Genomic DNA, 17,357 nt, shown 5'->3' with positions numbered 1-17,357 from the left:
ACATCAAGTTACGGCAAAAACTGTTGACCAAACAAATACTGCTGCATTTTTATTAACTCTTTTGCTGAGGGAAGATGTGAATTTCTTTCGGTTTTGTTTCCTCTTTGAATTATCCTAAGTCCCATGAGTGGATATGGAGGTATTTTTTCTATGGGCAAGACTCTGTTTTGCTCCTTTAAAAGAAGCATGGAAGATACTATATATGAAGTACCTGCCGTGTATTACTATGTGAACATATGAGCCTATGTTCACATGAATTTTACACAAATAAATTAAAACATATGAGCCTATGTTCATATGAATTTTACACAAATAAATTAAAACTTTACTCATTTCAACTCAGAGGGAGATGAACAGTTGGAGCTTGAAAAAGGGTTTAAAGACAATTTGATTAGCTTTCAGTCTGTATTCTAAGCTAAGATATAACTAGACTGAGAAAGGAAAGGAAGGAAGGGGGGAGGGAAGTAGGGAGAAAGAACACACCCAGAGTAGGTGAGAGGGAGAGATAAGGACTATTACCACAGGGGGTTGAGGGAAGCCCAGGCACCAATTCAAAGGGAGATAAAAAAACATCACGAGGTGGAGAAAAAAAAATCTCCTTAGAGATAAAGCAGAAACTGCTATACTGTGGGTACTTACAAGAAGCAAAGGGACATTGGGCAGTAGTTCATCTATATGGTTTAAACTGGTTTACTCCCCAATAATGTATCAAATCAGTAACTGGGGAGGAAGCTGCTTAAGGGCTAAGCTAAACAGGCACCCGGGAAGAGACAAAAAGGTTGAGTTTATGACTAGGAGACTAACTATTAAAAAAAAACAAGAGTATTGCTCTAGACGCAACATGATAAGGTCTGAGGTGGATGTTGATCAGGAGAGAGTGGGAGGAAGACAGTCCATACAGGTGAAGTCACGCCTGCATGACCTTCCGCCATTTAACTTGCTTTATTTAGTTGCTCTGTCTCTAAGCATAGGTGATGACATCAGCTGTATTAGGGCTGTTTTCAGCCTGATATAAACTATATAACGTATTTAAAGTATCTAACAGAGAGGAAGGAGAAGGTCAGTAACTGCTTTTGTTATTATTTCTATCATAATTATCACCATCCTCAGTAATGAAAATCCTGGCTAGGACTTGAGGTCATGTTGCAGTATTAAGAAATGTGAAAAATCAGGTAAAATAAATATCCATAGTTAATGATAAATTATTAGATGAGTAATATAGTATTCTCCATCTTTTAAAAAATTTCTAGTTTAAATATTATTAGAATGCCCCATAGACTAGGTAAACATACAGAGAAAAAGTGCTTATATACATGTGTATCGATATGGCTACAGAGAGAACAAGATACAATATATCCTTACGATAATATATTTTGATAAGAGAAATAGCCGTCAATCCTATTTTCAACCTGGGAAAGAGGCTATGAATTTTCCCCTTCTCAGTCAACTTTACAACAAAACGAAGCACCTCCACTTTTGATCTTTCCCACCTGACTTAACAGAAAGCCCAGAAGCTAAGGGGTACCCCAGGCTTGCCTGATCTCCATCCTCCTTTTCCCTTCAACTCCCACCATTTTCTTGCTCCTTGACTCATGCTACCTAATTCAGGATGCACTGAAGGTAATGCGGATGGAAGTGTTTTGCTTGCACTGGGGAGTCAGTGGTAAAGGGGGAAGAAGGTCAGGCCTTTTTATTATTAATAAATTATACAACAGCCACAATTACTAAGCCCTGCTTGTAGGCCATCCCTATGCTTAATATCTTACATATATTTTTGCAGAGAATTAAGTAAATTCCTCAAGCTCATAAACTTCATGTGTAGTAGAGGCAGGTTTGAACCCTGAGTTGTCTTGGTCCCAGGAACATAACTGTATCCACTACAGGCTGCATCAAGGCAATCCCTTCTGATGTTGTAACATTATGGTTTATTAAAGTTAAGAACACTGTATTCTGTCTGGATTTCTCATTTAAACATGGCAGTATACGTGAGTTTGAAACAAATTGTTTTGGTTTACAAGATTATAAACTTAAATTCATGGACTAAATTACAAATATCTTAGTAAGTCCAATATCCATCAGTGCATAGAATGTGTAGATTAGTAAATTGCTAATCAATGAACAAATTAATAAGTGAAATAGGGATAGTATTTTCAAAAGAACCTAAAGTTCATAATTTAAGAAACTAATCTCTAAATATTATTTTGCCACTATATCAAAAAGACTATATGCCAAAACCAAACTCATGACTGTCAAGTCATTTCTGACTCATAGAGACCCTGTAGGACAGAGTAGAACTGCCCCATAGGGTTTCCAAGGCTGTAAACCTTTTCAGAGGCTGACTGCCACATCTTTCTCCTGCAGAGTGGCTGGTGGGTTTGAACCATCAATCTTTTGGTTAGCAGCCAAGAGTTTTAACCACTGCGCCACCAGGGTACTGCTAACCAAGTTCCCTAAAAATCTATCTCAAGTGGGTGATCAAAAGGTGATCAAAAGCTTTTGACTAAAATATCTTTAATGAGGAAATTTACATACACTTATATACATAGACTTTAGACATGCTACAATGTAACGAGAAAACAATTACCAAGTCCAAATCAGAAAAAAAAAAATTATTTTGATAAAAGTAAATCAAATATTCCCAATATTTGGTTCTTGCTCTGAAAACAGTTACCCATGTGAACTTAGGCAAATTAATTAACCTTTTGGTCTTTGGTTTTCTCATCTGTCCAAAGAAAGGGCTAGACCAGATGAGAGCACAATTTTGACAATCTGTGAATCTCTATCTGTTGAAATAATATATTTGCTGTGATGAGTTGTTTAGTCAACGACTGACCTAATCTTCAAAGCTCTTTAGAAAAAAGTAGTGATTTCTTCTGCATCTCGAGTTTATCCTGAGCTGTTTGGACATTTGTTCCCACTCCAACAATAGGAACGTATTTCTAGCTGTGGTAATCCTCTTCTGGAATACATGTCATGTAAGTGGAAGCAATAGAGTTGAAACCAGGGAGTGTACACCAATTTTTGCTTTTGTTTTACTTGAGTTCAAGTAACATATGCATTGCTGCATTCATACCTTTGAAATCTATTTGACATCCTGCTTTTTTAGATATTCTTTCTCCATAAAACTGCCTGCCTATTTTGTATTAGAACTATTTTTAAAGCTTTGGCTGGGACATAACCCTTGGGAAGGGGAAAGTTTAGCCATAGACTCGAAATGGATTATTAATTTTGGCCACCAGGAGGTCTGGTACAGATAAGCAGGAAATAAAGGGGTGTCCTGCTTCCCAGTGATGCCAATCTGGAGCAAAGCTGAAAACAGGTGAAGTCATTGCCAGTCCTGCCTACTAAGAGCACCCTCATGACAAAGACGTCCCCCAACCTGTCCCTGGTCACTAAGTCTCCCCTAACCTGCTCTCAGGGTGGAATCCTATACCACACCTTTGTGAATTAAATTCACAGAGCTCACTCTCTGAGGGAGGTTTGTAGTTTGTTCCTTGTCTCTTGCTACAGAAGCTGACTTTGAGTGTGGGATGGAGCCAGATAAAACCTTCTGATGCCCCAAATCACACAACTGGTAGACTCTGTATTAGGATCGTGGAAGAGGTCTCGGGATTAGAGTTTGAGAGACCAGGATTCTGGTCATGCCACTAATTATCTGAGTGACCTTGTACAAACCAGGTAACTTCTCTGTATAACTCTGACTTCCTGATAGGATGACTGGCTCTCTCAGGAGAAAGTCATACTTCTGTTTTTTTGTTTTACCTAGATTTATTTTTAATTGAGATATAATCACACACCATACAATTCATTCTTTTTAAATGTACAATTTAGTGGTTTTTAATATATTTGAAAAATTTATAACCATCAACCAACCAGCTGCTGTCGAGATGACTCCCCATGTGTGTCAGAATAGAACTGTACTCCATAGAGTTTTTAGTGGCAGATTTTGTGGAAGTAAATCACCAGGCCTTTCTTCTGAGGCACCTCTAGGAGATGGGCTCAAACCTCCAACCTTTGGGTTAGCAGCTGAGTGCATTAACTATTTGCACTACCTATAGACTCCACTATCTAATTCCAGAATATTTTCATCATCCCAAAAAGAAACCCTATACCCATTAGGGATCACCCCCCATTACTCCATCCTCCAGACCATGGAAACCACTAATCCATTTTCTGTCTCTATGGATTTCCCTATTCTGGACATTTCCTATAAATAGAATCATATACTATGTGGTCTTCTGCATCTGATTTCTTTCACTTAGTATAGTGTTTTCAAGGTTCATGCATGTTGTAGCATGTATCAGAACTTCATTTATTTTTACTCAGTAACATTCCTTTGCATGGATATATGACATTATGTTTACCCATTCATCAACTGATGGACATTTAGATTCTTTCCACTTTTTGGCTATTATGACAGTGATTCTATGAACATTCATGTACAAATTACTTCTGTTTTGGTCAATGTTATTTGTAGTTTCTTTTAAAAAAAATCCTCTGATCTTTACTCTTTTAGTTAGGTGGTTGTTTTTGCTGGAGACAAGCTTTCGACATTCTCTGTCTTATTATGGCATCTTCGAGGAGCTGTAATAAACAAAATATTCCCCCAGCCCCGCTTTGAGCCAACACCTTACAAGATTTACATATATGTTTCTCTCTCCTCTACACCTGTCCCCTGATCAACTTCCCAATGAGGCTCAGGGCTACCAGCCTGGGTTTCTACTTCTCAGAAAAAAAAGGACAAGAAAAGGAGACAATTATTTCTCAGTCTGTTATACATAAAAGATCTTGAGGTCAGCTCCTTTATTTTCTAAGGCAGTACTGCCCAACAGAAATGCGGTGTGAGGAACACACATAATCTTATATTTTCTAGTAGCCAAATTAAAAGAAAGTAAAAAGATACCAGAAATACTAATTTATTTTACTTAACCCCCTATATAAAAAATATTATCATCTTAACATGTAATTGATATAAAAATTACTAATGAGATATGTTACATTACTTTTTTGTACTAAGTCTTTAAAATCCGATGTGTATTTCACACTTACAACACACTTCAGTTTGGACTAGCATATGTCAAGTGCTCAGTAGCCACGGGTGCTTAGTTTTAGCACAATTTGAAGATATTTAGAGCGGCTTTTATTGAGAGTCTCAAACCTTGTTTTGGAAATGAGTACCCTGGAAATAAGTCTTGATTCAGATCTGAAGGGGTGAGTCCTCTCCCTCAGTATCAGTTTTTTCCAAAACAAAATAATATGCTATCTTCCTTAAGGGAGAATATTTGTGATTGCTTTGTGAAGACACAAAGCAAATCAGCAACCCACTAGGGGTTTTGCAATATATGAAAACTTAAAAAAAAAATTTCTTTAAGCATGGAACTCACACTTAATGATTTGTGTATTACTGTTTACCAAAATGACGAGAAATTATACTCTATTTGCAGGCTCAGGGAATGCTTTTCTTTTATTTTCTACTTACCAAGATTTCTCCCACATAGTCCTATTTTCCTTTAAAATGAAGAAATAACTTTTTTTTTTCCTGCTCTCACTACGTCATAAAATAATGTCCAGGCAGGGCTTCAAACCAGTTCAAAACAGTTCAGTCATGGCCTGCCAAAACAAGAGCAGCGTACATGTTGCATAGCAATCAATTATCTTGTGCGACAGATTTTGACCTAAGTAGGAAACAGGCAGTGGTGCCCTGCTGAAAGACGGCAGCTCACCACATCATTCTGAATGTGTGTCCCTCTCCACAGTCCTGCCAATAATCCAATCTCCAACATCAGGCTCCTGAAATTTTTCTGATACAGGAGATTGGATTATTAGCTCCTGAAAGTTTCCTGATGCAGGAGACTGGATTATTGGCAGGACTGTGGAGAGAGATACACGTTCAAAATGGCTCAGTTGGCTGCCATCTTTGAGTGTGGCACCACTGCCTGTTTCCTACTCGGGTCAAAATCCAGTGCACAAGAGATTTGGTTGCTATGCAACACACATGCTGCCCTTGTTTCCATCAGCCATGGCTGAACAGTTTTGAACCAGTTTGAAGACTTGTCTTGTTCCCATTGGCTATGACTGAAACATTTCAAACTGGTTCAAAGCCCTGGGTACAGGGCACAGACCAGTATCACACCTGTTGGTGGTTCACAGGCAGAGAAACTAGGCTTCCTAGAATAATCAAATTTTTTCAATACTCAAGACACCTCTTCAAAATAAAAACCCTTTCTTTATATCATCAGGTATTCAATAAGGTGCTCTGAAAGCCAGGTAGACTTTAGTAAAAAGGTAGCCTATAAACCAGTGGGAAAATAAAGCCACTGGATTATGAATCAGAAAACTTAAAATTCAGCTTTGCTTTTGATGCCAATGCCAGCAACATAACCTTGAGTGAGTCACTTACCCCTCAGATTTTCATAGGTAAAATTGGGATAATGACAATTTCTGCCCTGTTTGCCGCTCCAGGGCATTTAGTGTGGTTTTCAAGCCTTTGTAAACATTAGAATCACCTGTAGGGCTTGTTAAAACCCAGCCCTGAGGGGATTCTGATTCTGCAGGTCTGGGCCTCTGCCTGATAATCTCCAGTTCTAGTAAGTTAACAGGTGATACTGATGCTGTGGGTCCTTGGACCACTTGCGAGAACCACTGGGTCAGAGGATTTTATAAGATGGTGATCTCCATAAGAACATGGACTGTATTTTGATAGACATCATAGCATAATAGTTAAAAACACAGGTTTTGGAGCCACACAGGCCTACGTTCACATGCTGCTTGGGATACATACACATTCTGGTTCCTTAGGCAGGTCATGTAAGCTTTCATCTAAAAAACGGGTATTACGTGTCTCTCAGAGGGGTGTTGTGAGGTTCACATGGAATGCTGTATTCAAGGATTTGGCACTGTACCTGGCACATACACGCTCAATAAATTTTTACTTTTAATATTATTCTTGTTGTTGTCCTTAGCCCTTAACAGGCTTGTTAAATGGATTGAGCAGCAAACATTTTATAGAGTAACGAGTGCTAAACAAATTAAGGGTGTTAATAGGCTGGAGTAGGGCCACATCTTTACCTAACACTGGTTAAAATCACAAAGAGAAGCTTAGGAGTGGAGAAGAATGGAAGGAAATGGCATAAAAGAGGGTATGTGCTCTGGCACACTCCACCAGGTGATATTAAGAGCTTTTAAGTGCTTCTTTATTTACCCTATTTCTTTTTTGTAAAATGCATTTTTAAAAGCTTTGATCATTCTGAACTAACAAATCTTTCTCTTTTTGGAATCCCTATCTCCTTGTAATGGGGACACTGGTGGTTCAGTGGTAGAGTTCTCACCTTCCATGGGGAGACCCGAGTTTGATGCCTAGTCAACATACCTCATGCACAGCCACCACTGTCTGTCATTTGAGGCTTGTGTGTTGCTATGATGCTGAACAGGTTTCGGTAGAGCTTCCAGACTAAGATAAATTAGGAATAAAGTCCTGGTGATCTACTTCCAAAAATCAGCCAGTGAAAACCCTAAAGATCACAACGGTCTCATCTGCAACCAACCATGAGGATGATGCAAGACTGGGCAGCATTTTATTCCTTTGTGCACGAGGTTGCCACGAGTAAGGGGCTGACTCAATGGCAGCTAACAAAAAACAAGAAGCTCCTTGAAACTCGATGAACTTCTGGGAGCTCCATCATAGAAGCCACTCCAGCTCTTTCTCAGTTCTAGGCCCCATAGATGGCCCCAATTAGCACTTCTTCTTGGTGTCCTGCTTCCAGAAGGCAGACCCAAAATGTTCTGGCTGTCACATACATGAAAAGTGGAGGGAAGGAGAAAGGGCGGGTAGATAATGGTGATGGAAAAATCATATTCATTAAGGGTAGGGTTGCACAGTTGATTATTGTTAATTGTTGTCAATAAGTTATACATTTATAAACAGTTGAACTGGTAAAAGTTGTGTGATAGATATATTTACAACAACAACAGAGTAGCTGCTTAGACTGCTTATTTACAACCAAAAACCTTAAGGCACTTGGTTCCTTGGCTTAGAGGTTTAAGGTCATGGTATCATGGGACACCTCAGTTAACTGGCCTAATAATGTGTTTAGTGCTTCTATTCTACCTCCTAGTTCGTTGCATAGTGCCTGGGGTCTTAAAAGCTTGCAAGCAGCCATTCAAGGTACAACACTTGGTCTCTATTTGCCTGGAACAACAGAGGAAGAAGGAAAGTTAGGACTAAGAGGAAGATACGGAATGTGTGGCTAATTGCCTCCACAATCAACTGCCACCTTTGCCATGAGACCAGAAGAACTGGATGGTGCCTGGCTAGCATTATTGAACATTTTGATCAAAGATTCTATAGAAGAACCTTGACCAAAAGGGGGAAAATGTATAACAGAATTTCAAACTCTCATGGACTCTGGATTTTCTGGAGTGATGGAGGCTGGACGAACCCCTGAAACTGTTGCCCTGAGATATCTTTAAACTTTATACCAAAAATGTCCCCTGAAGTCTTCTTAAAATCAAACAATAGTTCAGCTTAACTAGTCAAAAACGTCTTCCTTGAGCATTAGGCTCTTTTAATAACTATACGGGCTCAAAGTGACAAATGACAACTTGAAATATTAGATAGGAACCTTAGAGGGCGGTGAGTTTATGTTAAGTGGTGGGGGGAACCACTCAGAAAAGGAGGGTGAGAATAGTTGGACAACTTGAAGAATGTAATCAATGTCACTGAATTGTATGTGTAGAAATGGGTGGATTGGTGTATGTTTTGCTGCATATATTCTCAACAAAAACAACAAAATAAAATTTTTTTAAAAAGTGATGCTAACTGGTTGCTGCTGCTGGTGATGATGTTAATGATGTATTACCACTTAGTACATGTTAATAAATAGCTTCCTGAAGGTTTGATACATATTAACGAGCTTCTAATCAATTTAATATTTACAGAAGACCCTTAAGGTATTTATTATTATTATATCCTCATTTTATAAGTGAGGTAACACTGCAAAAAGGCAGGAAAAAGGAGAACAGCCCTGCCATAAAATCTGCTATGCAACCTGCTACCACTGAAGAAGGACCAGAGCTAGTTTTCTAAAAGCTGATATTAGCATTGTCATCAGGACCATGAGGACAGGAGCTATGCTTCACTTAGAACTAAGTTACATTCTTAGAGTATAGCACAATGCCCGGAAATGGCAGGCCCTCAAGTCTGTTCAATGACTCAATGAATAATACAAACTATTTGCAGTCAAGTTAATTGCGACTCATGGCAACCCCACGTGTGACAGAGTAGAACTGTGCTCCACAGGGTTTTAAATGGCTGATTTTTCAGAAGTAGATTGCCAGAACTTTCTTCCAAGGTGCCTCTGGGTGGACTGGAACCTTCAACCTTTTGGTTAGCAGCCAAGGGTGTTAACCATTTGCACTACCCAGGCACTCCCAATAAATAATAACACTTGCTGGTGCTTACTAAGTATCAGGCACTGTGCCAAACACAAAAAAAATGTATACATGATCTCAATCCTCATAGATGCTCAAATGAAGTAAATACAATTTTACTTTGCCCATTTTTTTCAGATTAAAAAACAAACAAACAAGTAGTTTAATTACACAGCTAGTAAGCGGCAGACCTAGCTAGCTCTTCACCACGAGTGTCCTCAGGTGGCATTTTTGGTTTGGTCAGAGATGTCATGGGCTATTCCTGCACCCACCGTCTTCAAGCTAGGAGCCAGCATCGCTGAACTCACATCTCAACAGAGAATTATCACACGCGCTGATATCAAACACACATAATCGTGTCTTCTGTTTTGGATTTTCACTTACTTGTTCTTTCTCCTCTCTCCTAATTTGTTTCACTCAACAGGGTTCAATCACTTTTTTCTAGATAAAACATGCCCTAGACTCTATCAGGCAGGGAGTTTTATTTATAGTGAAGACATCTGACTTGAATGAGCATATCTAATGAAGGTATTAATGATTTTACTTCAGGAGAGATCTTAAAAAGAGTATTTCTAATAACTTATGGTTTATACGAATGTTACTCTATGTCCGTGCCTGTAGGAATATCAAATCGCTGCCAGTTTTTGTATTTACCTCAATATTTTCATTATTGGTTAATATTTACCCTCTGTGAAATGTATTTAATACTTAAATTGATACTGAAAAAGAGTTTTCCATTTGCTGTTTGTTATTTTCTGGGAATGCTTCCCCTATTTTTTCTTGAGTTTTCTTCACTGGAGTCACTGCTTTTTAATCTAGTTATTAGCAACTTTCTTGCTAAATCTTTCTACCACTTTTGGCTTCATCTGATGGCCATGGGTATGAGAGAGTTCACAGGAAATAGGAAATCCATTCTTTGTCTTCAGTCAGCATGATTGTAAATGTGTTGGCAAGGCAGTTTCTTAGAGAAATAATAAAATAAGAGGTCACTACAGGACTATGCTTTGCAGGAACTATATGAAAACTGACATTTACTCAACTTTCTTTTGGTCTTAATTGAACACTTGGTACTTTTGCAAGAACAGAGGCAGTGTTAGGTTTAATATCTGTCCAGAACTGGGAGTTATTTGAAAGTCTCCTGCTTTTCTGTTTATTCTGGAAGGAAAATATAAGAGTCTCAGCAATTGAAATATTATATCTGGCTGCACTGTGTGGGCAAGCTTTGTAACTAAATTCTAGGTGCTCTCCTGGTAAGGATACATGAGTATCACGAAGAAGGGAAGATGTGTTAGGGCTGGTGCTGAGCTTTGCTAGAGGGTTCTGATTAAGTGGAAAGAGCCCTAGATGTCCACAATACTCACTGAGTTCTATCCTCAACATCAACACATACTTGGGAACTCCTACTGTGTGTTTGTGCTTTCAGGGCCCCAGATTAAGCCAAAACAACAGCCAGCCTACTTCAGTCTTTAGGGGTCCCTGGGTGTAACAAACAGTTATGCACTTGGCTGCTAACTGAAAGGCTGGAGGTTTGAATCCACCAAGAGGCTCCTCAGAACGGAGAAAGGCCTGGCAATCCACCAAGAGGCTCCTCAGAGAGGAGAAAGGCCTGACAATCTACTTTGCTAGCCATTGAAAACCCTGTGGAGCACAGTTCTACTCTGACACACACCGGGTCTTCAGGAGTCAGAATCGACTCCACAGCAACTGGTTTGGGTTTTTCAGTCTTAGTGATGACAGTCTTCCTAAGCCTGCAACACCTTGGGAAGAACACTGAACATTCTCTCCCTCCTTGCGCTCTGGTTGTATGTATTGGCCTTTGGTTTGCAATTTTTACTATCACAGATGTAAGCCACACTCCTCTGAAAGCTGTTCAACCCAAGGCTCCCTGTTGCTACAGTTTCTGTGAGCACTAGCCAGTCTCAGAGCATGTCTCCTTGAACTACACAGGACCTATTCTCCACTGCCTATCCCGATGCAGCTGCAACAACAAGCACAAATTTTGTGAACCAATCAACAAAATACTTGCATTTGGAGAGGATGTACTTTCTCAAAAAGAGATAATTGCTGAAGTTAGTAAACTGCACCACGTAGATGGGAATAAATTTAGCCTCCCTGAAACTAAGACCAGCTGAGAATACACCAAATACACATTTTTGCTCTTATTCACAGAGGGTTTGTAAATGTCTTCACGCCTTTTGCCACATATGAACATACAGAACAGCCACTTTATTCTTTCTTTCAGATTGTGCTAATGTGAATACAATCAGTAACACTTGGTAAGGCATATGACCTATGTGAAATCCCCTATTAATTTTACTTATAATCTAAAAATCTCAGTCTTAGCTCTAACCCTATCAACATACATATCTCAAATCATGTGTACTGATAGAACTGTACATTTCTAGAATTAAAAGGGCATTTAGAGACCATCTGTTCAACCCTCTATTGTAAAGAGATGTAAACTGAATCTCAGAAAAAACAATTTGCCCAACAATGCACACCTGGTTATTAGAAGCACTATCTACTTACAGAACCTATGTAATGTTTACAGATATAACTATATAGAGGTATGTCTACATGTAATTACTGTTCCTGGGTGGTGCAAATGGTTTGCACTTGGCTTCTAACCTAAAGGTTGGAAGTTCAAAACCACCCAGCAGCACCATGGAAGAAAGCCCTGGTGATCTGCTCTCATAAAGATTATAGCCAAGAAAACCCTATGGAGCACAGTTCTACTCTGTAACACATGGGGTCACCATGAGTGGGAATTGACTTGAGGGCAAGGAATTTGGTTTGGGTACGCGTAATTACATGCATACACATATACATATGCATCTACGTAGTCAACACTTCACTAATCTCTGCCAAAGCTGCTTCTAGTCTGGTTTCATCCTCCTGACATGACCAATATAGCACTGCCCCATTGCTATTAAGTGGTGTGTGCATGTTCTGGTTGGATTCCTCCAAAAGCAGATCCTGAGAGAAGGACTTGGAAGCAGTCAGTTTATTTGGGAGGTGGTCCTGGGAAACAAGAGTGAAGGGGTGGGGTAAGTGAAACAGTGAAGAAGGAAAAGATACAGGGAGCTACCATGGGCAACTGGGGCTCTGTGCTATTGAGGACCTCTAAGGAAATGTGTAAAATGTGTCTAAGGATTGCCCTCCCAAATGACAGGAAACTGCGGCGTTGATCTACTGATGCCCTGTCCCACTGGTTAAGGACTGCTCCCAGGGAAGAGGTTAACTTCTCGTAGTTATGCTTGCTTGTAATTTCAGAGAAAGTCTTGGGGCAGGAAAGTCCAGAGGGGAAAGAGTCCACCCCAGTTCTTGTTGAAGTCAGAAACAGGCAAGGGGGTGTTGCATCTAAAGCTTCTGATAGAGAGTTCAAGGCACACAAACTAACTTTTATGACTTTAGATATTTCAATCTAACTAAAACAAACAAAAACCCAAACTTCTATATAGATCAGCCTCATTAGTGGCTAGTTTGTTGGCATAACAGAGAGGTGACTACCAGCATGCTCCCGGTCCATATTACAGCTTACAACCAGAGGTCTGCCCCCTCTCTCATGTCTGGCCAGTATGCAGCATTCATTCACTGGGAAAATACTTGTTTATTTATGTGCTGGGCATTTTGCTAATGCTGGGAACTAAAGAGACAGAAATGTTTGCCTTCATAGAGCTCACAATACAGTGGGGAGAGACAGTTAGTACAAATACATATTGTTATTCAGATACTGAATACAGCTCTGGAGAAAAATAAGTCAGTACGAAGGGTAGTAAATGTTGGTGGAAGGGAATATTGCTATTTTAATAACTCTGGTCTAAAATCCTCACCAATTAGGTGACATTTGAGCACTGATGCAAAGGTCAGACAGTGACTCGTGGTGACATTTAGGGCAAGAGCATTATAGGTAAAAGGAACAGATAGTACAAAGTCCCTCAGGTCAAAGTATAGTTGGCACCATGTCTAACATCAAAGGGAAGCCAAATGTTTACAATTAAATTTGCACACTGGTGTGCTATAAACTGCATCTAGCTTGTAGATCATTTTGGTTTGTGTCTAAGTTTGTTTTTTTTTCCCCCTAATAATCTGTATTAGTCAGTAAGGCTAAAGAATTAGGAGATTTCTGCATAAAAAAACTCACAACCAGGACTATAGCTGGGCACTTGTTGGTACCTTAGTCCAATGAGTCACCAGTATCCCCTGTCACACTACAGGGGTCACTTCTACTTCTTTAAGAATGCTTCACTCATCTGTTAGCATCGTTGCTCATTTTAGCAGTAGGGTTTTGTGACCTCTGCTTTTAATGGGGTAAGAGGGAGAATAATAAAGCCAATCTTGTAGAGACTGAATTTTCAGACTACTGGCATCAGTAGTCTGTTTTGGAAAACTATTGCCTGAAGCTGGTTTAGCATTTGGCAAAATAAAAGAACATTTCCATTTCATTATAAATTACTAATCAATACTGTCTAATAATTAGCAGACTTACAAGGTGTATTCCTTGAAGGATTAGCCTGCTTGCACATTTGGATCTTCTATCTCATTTGGAGGGAGAAAAGCAGAAAAAAATCATATTTAAGGCTTGCTAATTATGGTAAAGATAATAGACATAAATATTTTCCTTGTCAAAAACTCACCAAAAAACACTAATACTAAGGAAATATAGAAAATTTATGGAAGATACACAAAAGGAAAAGAATGGGCAGTTAAAGAAATCTGTTCAAAATGCAGAGCGCTGAGTGCCACGTACATTAATGAAATCAAGACAAATAGCAAGAAAACAAAAGCATTAATTAAAACTTGACTTTACCTACACTGAAGGAGGCATATGGTAAGGGAATATTAATGTCATGTAAAACAGTTCACAAAAAAGTTTCACAAAAACGATCAATATACTGATTCTCTACAAAAAGCTAAGTGAATAAAAGAGATACATGAATACACTTCAGGTTGAGTATTCCAAGTTTTTCAAAAAACAGTTGAAGAGATTAATGGTTTCCTTGATCTTCAGCCTTTTAATTTTTTGATATCTACTCAGCACACTGAGAGTAAATAAATACATGGCTGTAGTTAAATACTGAGAAATCAATTTGTCACGTTATGGTCTAAGGACTATGATCATCCCAGGGTCATTATAAGAAGTTAGAGCCAGGGAATCTTGGTTGAGCCCCTTCAGGAAGAGCAAGATGCATGAAAAGAGAAAAACAACTGAGGCCCTAGAATCTGGGGCATACAACTGGAGGGAAGGTTTAGGTTCAGACCAGATGATGGGGAATAGCAATGCCTCTCAAAGACCTTTGACGAGATGGACTGACACAGTGGCTAAAACAATGGGCTCAGACAGCAATGATTGTGAGGATGGCACAGGACAGGCAGCGTTTCATTCTGTTGTACATAAAGTCCTTATGAGTTGGAATCTAACAACAACATCTCTCAAGGAGATGGCTAGCTGCCTAAATGTCCGTCAGGGAATGGTGAGGGTATTGTGAACTCAAATAAAGCAAGAAGCTTGGAATTTTAAGATATGGTATTATAAGAGTCATAAATTACGAGGGCTTACATTTAGAAAAACTCAGGAGGACTAAAACCAAAAACTTCAAGAATAAATTTGCAACCACAAACTAGCCAAATTGACAAGACAGCTAAAAGACTGCGTAGTATGATGGTCAAAACCATAGATTAGTCGGTGTTATGGATTGAACTGTGTCCTCTAAAAACACGTGTTCTAAATCCTAACCCCTATACCTGTGGTTATAACTCCATTTGGGAATGGGTTTCTCTTGTTATGTTAGTGAGACAGTATTTATGTAGGGTGTGTCTTAAATCAATCTCTTTTGAGATATAAAAGAGCTCATTAAGCAAGAGAGGAAGCAAAAGCAGAGATGGGGAAGACAGATGCCATGCCATATGAAGATCACCAAGGAACCGAGGAGCAGAAACTGAACAGAGACAAGGATATGTCCCCAAAGCAGACAGATAGAGAAAGCCTTTCCCTAGAGCCAGCCCCCTGAATTGGGAGTTTCAGCCTTCTAAGCTATGAGAAAATAAATTTCTGTTCATTAAAGCCACTTACAGTGATATTTCTGTTATAGTAGCACTAGATAACTAAGACATTCAGCTTGAGTATGAATCTTAGCTCTATACTTACTGCCTTGGTGACCGTGGGTGAATTTCTAAACTTCTTGATGCTTCAGTTGATAATATTAATAATAATTATTATAAGAGTAAGAATAAATAAAATATACCTACCTCCTAGGGGTTATGGGAGAATGAAATAAGCATAGTGGGCTTAGTGCCTGGTATGGAGTAAGTGATCCATATGTGTGAATGCTCCCATTACTCCCATTATTACCTTTAACTTTACAACAACTGCAAATGATCTGCTATAACGAGCTGTCAGTTATCTCAGCTGATGTTGCTCTAAAAGAGCTGTGACTATGTCTGCCATCCTTGGCATTATATTCCCAGATTGCAGCACAGAGGTGGCACATTGCAAGGTACTCAATAGTATCATCTGATCTGAATGAATGTATGAATCAAAATAATGGTGATCCAAATGTCATTTTTGGTTCTTGTAAAAAATTAAAATATATTCCAGGTCTTCCTCTTGGGACTCAATGCTCTGAATAACAAAGCAAGCCAATAGACTCAGTTCAAAAAGACCTGGAAAGACAGTCACCAAACCAACCTGGAGACAGACTCCCAGTGCATACTGGGTCTAAACCGCATCATGAACACTTGAATAATGTATGTCAGCTACTAGTCTCACACCTTCCAGAAAACTGAGAAAGTAATAAACAGTATGTTTGAACTTTTTAAAGCCTTTTTCTAGTAATGAAAACTTCCTGTCTTTTTGCTTTCTGGCTTTTACTAAACTATAGGTGCACTGAAATGAACACGAAAGGGAGTCAGTATCAAAGATGGACAGATATGAACAGAGACGTTTGACAGAGCTGCCCAGATAAATGTCCATCCACTGACATTAAAGTATGCCATCCTCCAGACTGTACTATCAGCTTTATTGCCCAATATCTCTGTGCAATTGAGCGGAGGGATGAGCAAAAAATAACAACTTTCAAGCTAAATAATGGCTCAAACGACTCTAAAAGGACCAGACAGAGAGGTGAAACATCAATGTCTAGCTTTGGATACAACACCATGAAAAGAGCCACTAAAAGACCATCAGGAAGGTGTATTCAACAGTGTCAGCCAATGCTAGTCTTAGTCTTGTGCACTCTTATGGTTTTATCATTGCCATCTAAAGCGAAGGCCCACTTTTGAATTGGTGTGAAAGACAGTGGCATTTTTAAATCAAAAAGTTTTAAAATGACACTCTACCTGCCAGGCACAACATGAATGATTGCAGTACCAGCAGTTCCCATGGCAACCTCATCTTCAGTTTCCGAGGTCAAAGGAGTTTCAAGTCCAATAACAATAGAATTGCTGCTTCTTTTAAGTTTTGTACAACCTTTAATCTGTAAGAAAGAAGAGACATTACAATGAGACTTGGGAATACTTTTCCTGGTGGTCTCCGCAAATTCATCTTTCCTTGAATATACGTAAAGTTCACTCATGGAAAAGTTACTATTGAAGGAGAAGAGAAAAACATGTTAAACTATGAACACAAAGCAAATGAGCCTCCTATTCATCTCTTCCAAAGAAAACACGGGCAACGGATTGGAGCTGGTGGGTCTCTGTGGCTACCGAGTGAAGAGAACAACAGCTTCTGATTGTGAGTGAACCATCCTGAAGGCAGGGGAATGGACTGTGCCTTCCAGGTTCCCTCCAGTCCCTCAGTCTCCAGTCCCTGTTCTTATTTATTTTCCAATTAATAACACACCCAAAAAAGTCAATATGGAAGAACTGCCAATAGGTAGGGTAAACATTGGTAGACCTAAAGCAGAAATTCCCAACTACTTAGAATACAT

At 39.2% G+C, this 17,357-nt stretch overlaps 1 protein-coding gene across 1 annotated transcript in view; it reads right to left on the bottom strand.

The window, feature by feature from the left end:
* Positions 1 to 16,904, bottom strand: part of LOC101340595 (contactin-4) — a 580,334-nt gene extending 563,430 nt beyond the window's left edge. The window contains exon 1 of the mRNA XM_004368276.1: positions 16,768 to 16,904. Coding sequence (XP_004368333.1) covers positions 16,768 to 16,822 — 55 coding nt within the window. The 5' untranslated portion in view covers positions 16,823 to 16,904. The remainder of the gene's footprint in view (positions 1 to 16,767) is intronic.
* Between the last annotated feature and the right edge of the window lie 453 nt (positions 16,905 to 17,357).

Source organism: Trichechus manatus, unplaced genomic scaffold (assembly GCF_000243295.1).
Source record: "Trichechus manatus latirostris isolate Lorelei unplaced genomic scaffold, TriManLat1.0 scaffold00001, whole genome shotgun sequence".
NCBI lineage: Eukaryota > Metazoa > Chordata > Mammalia > Sirenia > Trichechidae > Trichechus > Trichechus manatus.
The sequence above is the reverse complement of the archived record's forward strand: the minus strand, read 5'-3'. Positions and strand labels throughout refer to the sequence as shown.